This window comes from Salvelinus alpinus, chromosome 1 (genome assembly GCF_045679555.1).
Source record: "Salvelinus alpinus chromosome 1, SLU_Salpinus.1, whole genome shotgun sequence".
Taxonomy (NCBI): domain Eukaryota; kingdom Metazoa; phylum Chordata; class Actinopteri; order Salmoniformes; family Salmonidae; genus Salvelinus; species Salvelinus alpinus.
The window spans coordinates 80,154,795-80,164,421 of record NC_092086.1 but is presented as its reverse complement, the minus strand read 5'-3'; the positions used below and the strand labels follow the sequence as shown (position 1 = coordinate 80,164,421).

The 9,627-nt window shown below is 42.5% G+C and overlaps 1 protein-coding gene across 3 annotated transcripts in view; it reads right to left on the bottom strand.

The window, feature by feature from the left end:
- Positions 1 to 6,535: 6,535 nt before the first annotated feature.
- LOC139530809 (zinc finger and BTB domain-containing protein 16-A) overlaps positions 6,536 to 9,627 on the bottom strand; it is a 119,724-nt gene continuing 116,632 nt past the window's right edge. For 2 of the 3 annotated variants that reach the window (XM_071327521.1, XM_071327529.1), the window contains exon 7: positions 7,750 to 8,126. In XM_071327521.1, the coding sequence (XP_071183622.1) occupies positions 7,897 to 8,126 (230 nt within the window). In that variant the 3' untranslated portion in view covers positions 7,750 to 7,896. Of the gene's footprint in view, positions 8,127 to 9,627 lie in introns of all 3 variants that reach the window. The other variant, XM_071327539.1, reaches the window with a different exon arrangement.

Sequence of the window (9,627 nt, the reverse complement as noted above, 5' to 3'; positions counted from 1 at the left end):
ATGCCAAAACTACAAATTATAAAAATTGAGGCCTCACAATTTTTTGTCATGCATTATAACTTCATATTGTGGCCATTGAACAGAACTTTTTAATCCTCATCCAACACATTCACCAACCAGTTCAGTGACTACAAAATTCATGCAAAACTAGATCTACCACAACAGCAACAACATGAACGACACAGAACAGTTCAGTTCCATGTTGCTCAGGTCGCTTGCTGTATTACAGTAAATTTACAGCGGCGGTCATATTGTTTGGCTCTCTCCTCTCCGAGGCTGGATCAATGCCTGGGGTAGGGGGGAGGTTAACGCCTACAGGCCAGGCTTAGCTGAGAAAACAATCCCAGTGATTTGGACAAGACTGTTTGCCCTCCATTCAACAGACCTACTGTCTGAACCCTTCTCTAACCATTCGATCATATTGGTGTCAAAGAGCACATAAAGATGGGACCCCTGGCCCCACACAAACACACACAAAGCCCCGCCCCCTCCCGGGGTCACATGGGCCCAATCAACCAACATCCCCACTCTGCTCTGTTTCTAATAGAGAGCAGAGTGGGGATGTTGGTTGATTGGGCTCATGTGACCCGGGATCAAACCAAACTCATGGTGTCCTGTTCATGAAGGAACATAATCAGCAACAGCTGATCATTTCCCACTCTGTCCTTCTTTCCCTAAATCACCAAATACCCTTAAAACAACCAAGATAGCCCAACTCGCCACATTGGGTTTGATATGCAGAGGCCGTTGGAGGAGGGAGTGGATAGCAAAAGAGAGGTACCTCATTAGCGGATCCTTCTGAAGGGAAAGGTCAGGGCATGCATATGCTGCCCATATTCCTCAAAGCATGCTGGGAAGGGAGAGGGCTGCCAGCTATAATGGGGAGTCGAAGGAGAACCTCTGGTCTCTTGTTTGCGCCGAAACAGACGGCGAGTTCTCCTGGCTTTATTAACCTGGTTAGGTCAGCTATAAGGAAGTTGAAAGAAGCGCTCACATCTCTGGGTGGAGAAACAATGGTGACCCCTATTATGCAGGTTGCTATAATACTGTAATACTATATATTATAATACCTGTCTAATGAGCACAGCACTTTGAAATAATAATGTTGAAGTGAATGTGATGGTAGTGGTTTGGAAAATAAGGATGTCTAAGTCTGTTCTGTGGTGTTTGGAGTGTCTAGACAAGTTGCTCATCAGTCTGTTGTGGTGCTGCTCTGAGGTGTAATGTTGTCTGTCCAGTTGGCCCACCCAAACCTTTCAAAGCAACGTGGTTCCAAATAAACAGAGTGAGACAGTTGGGGAAGGAAGAACGATAGAAAGAGGAAAATAGAGCGAGATGGTCCTGTATGGCTCAGTTGGTAAAGCATGGCGCTTGCAAATGCCAGGATTGTTGGTTTGATTCCCGGGGCCACCCATACGTAAAATGTATACGCGCATGACTGTTAGTCGCTTTGGATAAAACCGTCCGATAAACGGCATATACATAAAGAACAATATTATATATTCGAGAGAGAGGAAGATGGATAGAAAGTGAGCTGCGTCATAAGGACTGAAGCCCAGCTAGAAAAGGTAGCTCAGTTTGGTTAATGCCATGTTTGTATCTCTTCCTACAAGCACAGAAAAGCAGAACCATTTGTGTCTCGCCTCGTTTCCCCTCTAGCAACGATCAGGGCGGCAGCAATAATGGCTTGCGCCCTGCATATCTAATGATAGCATTTATGACCTCATAATGGGAGAGGAATATAGGACAGACATGGTTGGTGAGTCAAGCACCGACACGTTCGGTTCCATTTCAACAGACTACTGTCTCTGTTAGAAAATGTCTATCTGGTCATTCAACATGCGGAACACATCCACCCATGGCACTACTGTCTGCTAACTGGTAGATGTATTCCAGACACAACACTGGCCATGTTCTTACTCAAGAGGCTTTTCGCTACAGCTCAACAGCAGGGGATGCTGCTGTGACCAACACAAATGACCTCTTCAGATGCAGTGTAACATGGCTTCGCATCAGCCTCCTGTAGTGGATCATCTAGTCAGTGCTGCACTTAACAGCCCACTCACACTATATCCAACAGAGCTCCGGTAGTGGAGAGCCATTTCAAAGCAGCCACAGGGAATATAGGGACACTAGTCAAAGAAGTGGCAGCTGCGGCATATTACTCAATTTATTGGACTTGATTTAATACCTTCTGCTTCGCAAGGCTTTTCTAGCATTAGGGGACTTAAGTGACTAAAGGCATATAAGACCTGGGCAGTGAGTACAATATGTGTCTTCCCCATCACCAGTGTAATATGGTACTACCTCCGTAGCCCAACTGACTTATTCAAATCACCGTAATTCCAGTTCCTCTGGTGCTCTTAAAGAAATTGACAAAAGGGGTGACTGAGGGGTGAGGATCAAGACCAATATTTTTTTGGTGTGCAGAAAAGTGGGATGTGTAGAAGAAGAGAGAAGTGTTGAATGAGAAAAGCTGCTGCATTCAGATGTGAGAGGAGGTGAAGCTGGGCAGAATCTCACGGGGGAAGGTCTATGCATCTTCCTTTTTCAGCCGCAGCATCAGTCTTCCAAGAGACTTCATGGTTGTTACCCGTTTACAGAGATGCTTTTGAAAGCCCAGCGGCCGACGCTCTTGGAACTCTCTGGAATGGAAAACAGTGAAAGTGACGACGTACACTCCAAAGCAACACACACAGACAGATGCACTCACATACTCACAAACACACATGTAGACAGCCAGACAGACACTCACAGTTCTGCATAACAAAACATACCTGCTGTATGGCTCTCCAACATGCTGTGTATTCTGTAAACCTGTAATTATTCTTAGCATCAACAACGTATGGTAGGCACCTGAAGAGTCCACATAGTATATCAGGAATGGGTCACCCAGAAAGAGAAGGGAAGCACCACATTAGAAAACAGGCAGACAAACTCAAGTCGATTTTTTATTTATTTTCTAACTGCAGATTGAAGGTATACAACTGAACATTGTTATTTTTCATATGAGACTCATAAATAAAAATACAAAAAATGTTCACTACAAAACAATCTACTGTTAGTAGGATGTAAAAAATATTATCTTTCACTATCGAAGGCACAAAATGTACTTAGTGACAACATGGAGAAGAAAACCTGCAGCATTTAATCTCTTTTATTTTTTTTATTTTTTTTTACACTCCATCAGAGAACACTGAAATGTTACAAAGAGATGTGTCTGATCCTAAACTGAAAGAAAAACCACTCTAAATCAACAGACAGATGCTGGGATCCGTGGCACAACTCACACATGGGAAGCAGGATCACAGACACAGCACGTCGCTGGAAAAGACAAAGGACCTTTGCAAAGCTCTAATGCAAATGAAATCATTTTTATACAAATGACAACAAAAAAAGAGAAAAATAAAATAATAATTGGGCACCTTCTAAGATTAGGCTAAGGTTAGGTGCTGAGGTAGACGAAAACTATAACAATTCAAATCATAAAAACACTATTTTCTTAATACAGAGCAACTCGACTGGCACTTGTGCTGTCACAACAAGGAAGAAAGAAACAAAATCACAGACAAGCCAGAGAAAGACAGAGAGAAAGCTTTGTTACATAAAAAGCTTTGTAATGCTTGGTCCGACAGGGCAATTGGTCCTCAGTGCCAATATAAAAAAAGACAATGTTTTGGTGCTTTGTTACTCAAACAGTTTAGTTTAGACCTCAAATGGCACATGCATGGCAACACTGCATAAAATGGCTACTCGTTCTAGAACACCACACTGAAACACAGAGTGCCTACTCCAGGGATGCCATGATTTCGTACAGCTTTAAAAATATATTTTTTAAATGCAAATTTCAAAAAACAAGTACTTAATAACAGAAAAGTGGTAATGTTAAGCTGGGGCAACACTATGGTTTTGACAAGCTGCCAAAGTGGTTGGAAGGACATCAACTGCTCAGCAAACCTGTTGCTGACAACAAAATATTATCAATGAAAAAACATACTTTGACTTTGATTTCCAAAATGAACAGGCAAATGTCCTTCAGAACAGATTGAAAAAGAAAAATGCATACTATTTCCATGGCCCGGGACTGTTCTGTCATTTTTAAATCTTATACTGACATGCTTCATTGTCTGTATTTTATGGACATTTTTCTTCCTTGCTTTTTGTGCGTAAACGAGTTACATTGCTTTTGAGTGTCAATTACAGACGAAAAACAAAAAACTAAACATCAAAAGGTGGTTTGCCCACTACCAATTTTAGGCTAAAGCAGTCCTAGATGACAGCTCCTTTTTGATTCTAAATCAGAAAATCAGGTCATCTCAAATCGTCATGACATCCCTAGAGTGCTGGAGACACCATTTATTATCTTCTGAAAGTACAGAAACTAAGCAGATATAGATGGACATTTTTGTTGAACAATTTCCATTTTAGGCACAAAGATATTACAGAAACATCAGAGTAACATTGAGGGAAGAACTATATCAATACCAATGTATTTTCTTTCAACATGTCGAGAGAAAAGTAGCAGAGCATTGTTTTTATTTTGTATCTGATCTGATTAGTGCATTTTTCATTAATACACGCACGCGCACGCGGATACACACTTTCATTTATGCGCACACACACACACAAAAAAGTATAAAACATTCAGACAAAAATAAGAGCATGTGATTGAATACCTCTAGTCATTGAAGTGTGATGTGATCGTTTCAGGCTCTCTGGCCTGCCACTCTGAATGGTGACTGAAGTTATTATTATAGTGGATGAAAATTGGACGAGGGAAACCCCTCAGCTCACAGTGTTGGAGAATCAGTGGCAAGACAACCATGGGCCACTATGACCATGTCATCCTTTTTTTGTCACTTCAAGTACAAAAACTAAATGTTGGCAATAAAATTGTGAGTGACGTGTACTAATTGATCGACGGCAGCATCCCAGCCATCCATTTTGAATGATCTCTTTTATTTTTTTTGGCAGATTTAGTCCTTCACCTACAATGCATTGACATCCAGAAAGCAACACTTACTACAACATGTTCACACATACACACACACACACACACACGCACACACACACGTCCAACATTACCAAAGAGGAGCAAGGCAAAAGATTCAAAACCAGAGGAAAAAAACTAGGTAAAAAAAAAAGAAATACAAATATTTGCCCTGCTGAAACTCTCGACAAATGGAAAGGGACTGACACCGAATACAAAAATATCACAATTTTTATATATCAAACTGCCTCTGTTGGCTCTTGTTCAGGAATACACTCCTTTGAGAGAAATTGTCGACCAAGAGGATCTCTTTTTTTCTAACCTTCCTTTCTTCTTTGATTACCACCTGCAGTCCCAATTGTCCAGGGCACACTACCTCGCTGTGTACATTACCTTCTTTTTTTCACATTACAAAACTACAATTCTATTCACATATTTTCAAGTTTAATGCTTTTTTAAACTCTCTTATAAGTACTATTTCTTCTTCTACTGCGTTCATCCCTCTTACCCCATACCTTAAAATCTCTTCTCTGCTCTTAAGATTACTGTAAGGGGGGGACGGACGCGGACTGTAAGAGAAGAATAAACACTTGTTTAATTTTCATTTTTTTCTAACAATATCTACCATCTCTTACCCTTTATATAAATGACACTTACAGATGTGAAAAGACAATAAATCAACACTTGAAAGCATGAGATGAAGTTGCAATGATGCAATAATGCAAAACACACAGAAAATAAATGTGCTTTTGCAAAAATTTAAACAAAACAACTTAGAGGTAGCTTTTAAACAATGACCGACCCCACCAGCTTTTCAACAAGCAAGGTTCATAAAAAAATACCAAGTTTGGTAACAATAATGCACAAAAATACACAACAATAAAAATCTCTTTTCACCGTGGCACTTAATTTTCGCGTACACATTGCTTTGTCACATCTCCCTCGCGTAACAACGCAGCTTTCTGACACACACACACCAAAAAAACTATTAAAAAACAACACAAGAAATAAAAACACAAGCACATGAGGTCACAAAAAAACGAGGTAATTCAAGTACAATGTGCTGAGCTAAATCAAGACATAATAGGAAACAGAGACAAAGCGAAGGAACAAAACCATATATAAAGAGTTGATTTATTCTGTATTCTTACTGGTCGCCCCCTGGGCTGGGCAGGCCATGTCTCGTCCAATCAGTGAAGCCCCCCACCCCCCTCTCCGCTAATCATTCAGATATGTGATTACCATGGTAACACTGAACTGACAGTGGTGCTCATAATGTCTTCATTATGCTGCCATATGAACAGATATAATGCTTGTCGTAACAGGTTCCGACAACTTATGACAACATATTTTACACTTATGACAACTGATATAGCACTGTTACAATTACGCATGAAACACAATTTTCCACCTGGTGTCACATGTATGGTTTCACGCGACATAACAGTATATATGTCCTGTTATAACAAGTGCCATATCTCCTTATAATTGCATTATGAAGGCATTACGAACACCCCTTGGAGCAATCCACAGCAGCCTTTGTCATTTTGGTCTCCATCACAATGGCATATAGAGATTATGAGATTATTAATGTGAGAAAATAGTTAAATGTTATGAGTCAGTCCATGTACTAAATCTTAGTGTAATTGATGATAATCTGGTTAAACGTATATTAATATCAGTCCAGTATCTATAGCGGGAAAAAAAATGTAACATCCCCAGTTAATGCTGTATAGAGATTTATGGTTTAAGAGATAAAAGAACAGCGGCTTCGCAGCGAGCAAACCCCTCAAAAATATATCTGATATAAACATCAAACAGAGACTGTCGTCGTAATGTGTCTTTACCTGTGCAATGAAGCTATGATAAACTATAATGCGGAGCCAAAGATACCGAGATGAAAAAAGTGACAGTCATGGTTCGACTCTCGAGAGGCTCCGTTGAAACTCGACCGATATGGGAATATCATCCTCTGTTCATCTCCCTTGCTGTACAAAAGACAACCCTCTGCGTGGGTACGAAGGTGTTGTGCCCCAATCAAATTCAACTTCGCTTCTGCTGATGCAGTACAACAAATGGTGCTATTTTTCCATAGGGCTGGCTGAAATGTGCCACATGGTCTGGCCCTTAGGCTCTGATTCTCGGGGGCTATCTGAATGGCACTACGCCACTATAGGGGTCTAAGTGCTCTGTGCCACCAGGTCTGAATAACCCATTTTGGAGCACTCTGCTAAACAATGGGATGGGTAGGGGCCAACTGCGACATGTTCCTCAAGCAGAACATGACTTGGTGTCCAATCTAATCCAATCAAATCAGGAGGGGATCTGTAGTACTGTGTCATGGAACGAGAGCATTGACCCACCCAAGTTACAGTAGGATACAATTCCATTCCAGAAAAGGTGAGGGTGTCAAAACTACATTTAGGGATAACCAGTGGTCAAAATGATGGGGAGGTGTGGGTTCAGATAGCCTTTGAGAATCAGTTCAGTTCCAGGTGTGGCTTGGGTGACATCTCTCAAGTCTGTGGGTATACTTAAGGACAACTCCATCGACGCACCGATGGGTTCTGTGTTAGGCAATTTGACAACTCGAAACAAAACATACATAGATGTACTGAACGACATATGAATTTTAAGGGGAAATGTCCTCTCGGTCAGAACCACAGTTTTCCTCCGCCTAGCCCAGCCCTTTTCCTCACTGTGTCCACATTTGCCCTCTGCTCATTCGCTCTCTTCGCATTCAAAAACCGCCTGTGCTTCCATCTCATGGATTTTCTCGCTTGACTTCTTCGCCACAGGCCTCGTTCTCCTCCTCCTTCTCCTCATCCTCCATCCTCCCCTTCCTTCCTCAGCCCCATCCTCCTCCTCTGCCCGTCTTCCTTCCCCCGGGCTGTCGTCTGGAGGCCTCAGACGTAGCAGAGGTACAGGTAGGTCTTCTCTATCCTCCAGTCTGGGGGGACGTCTTCGGGCTTGTGGCCCTTCATGTGCTTCTGCATGGCCGAGAGGCTGGGGCAGTACTCAAGGCAGATGGTGCATTGGTAGGGCGACGCGCCGTTGTGGGTACGCAGGTGTTTGATCATGGCCGAATAGTCCCTGGATCGCTGGTGGCACAGCTTGCACTCAAACGGCTTCTCACCTGGGGAGGGTGACGACAACAACAACGTCAACAAGAACAATGTCAGGCTGAGGAAGGGAACTCTATATGACATTGTACACTGAGTGTACAAAACATTAAGAACACCTGCTTTTTCCATGACAGACTGACAAGGTGAATCCAGGTGAAAGCTATGATCCCTTATTGATGTCACTTGTTAAATCCACTTCAATCAGTGTAGATGAAGGGGAGGACAGATTAAAATAGGATTTTTGAGACATGGATTGTGTATGTGTGCAATTCAGAGGTTGAATGGGCAAGACAAAAACATTTACGCGCTTTTTAACGGGGTATGGTAGTACTGCAGGTGCCAAGCGCATCGGTTTGAGTGTGCCAAGAACTGCAACGCTGCTGGGTTTTTCCACACACAACAGTTTCCGGTGGGTATTAAGAATGGTCCACCACCCAAAGGACATCCAGCCAACTAGACAACTGTGGGAAGCATTGGAGTCAACATGGGCCAGCATCCCTGTGGAACGCTTTCAACACCTTGTAGAGTCCATGCGCCGACGAATTGAGGCTGTTCTGAGGGCAAAGGGGGGTGTACTGTTTAGTATACATTTACAAGGCAGACTTGAAGTATCAACTATCTTTTAGAGCTTCCTACACTTTTGCTATTAGGAAGATAAACATATCTAGTGGTCTCAATTAGCAATGACTATCATGTCTATAAAAACCCCACGACCAAATTGAAAAGTGTATGTCATCGTGGATAATGGTATTTCATATAGTGCTGCTGTGCAGAAATGGCTTTAGAATCAATCTCTCAACTGCCCCTATAATGTGCTTTACAAACCAAACCCCTGCATTCAATTATACGGATGTACATTTTGTCACATCTAAATGGCTAACACTTCAATTACAAAAGGACCTATGACATTTTGAAACGCCAAATCACAACTTCAATTTGATTACATTTGATTCTCGGCGGTTCCAAAACCGCTACATTCCTGTGCATGTGATATTCAGGACCAGAACTCCTAAACGTGCAAATGACTAGAGTGATGGTGAGGAATAATCCCCAGCGCTCAATCCGACAGGCGCAAATTAGACATGTAAATGCCGACCTTTACCAATGGCATTTGAAATGAGGTGTCGCATGTGATCGGGGCCGTGAACGACGCCAACGCTCGTGCCACGTTACAGAGAGAGAGGCTTCTTGTTGCTGGCTGCCGATGGATATCTCTCTGATGTGTGTCGCTGCATCTACTCTCATACTTTTCTTTTTTCGACGCATTGGACCTGTCCCCCATGGGAAGGGGGTCAAGGTTGTGTTTACCCGCCTATGCAAATAGCCACGCCAAGAAGACTGTCATTACGGGGCGTGCTGCCTGCAGAGGCCTCACACGTCAGCAGTGTCGACAATAACCACACTGTAAACAGGGTCGCCTCAGATAACCGGGCAATAATGAATTGCAAATGAGGCTTGGTATTGATCTGCAATTGACAGGTGGGACTCGGGAAGGGGGAGGGAGGGTGGGAG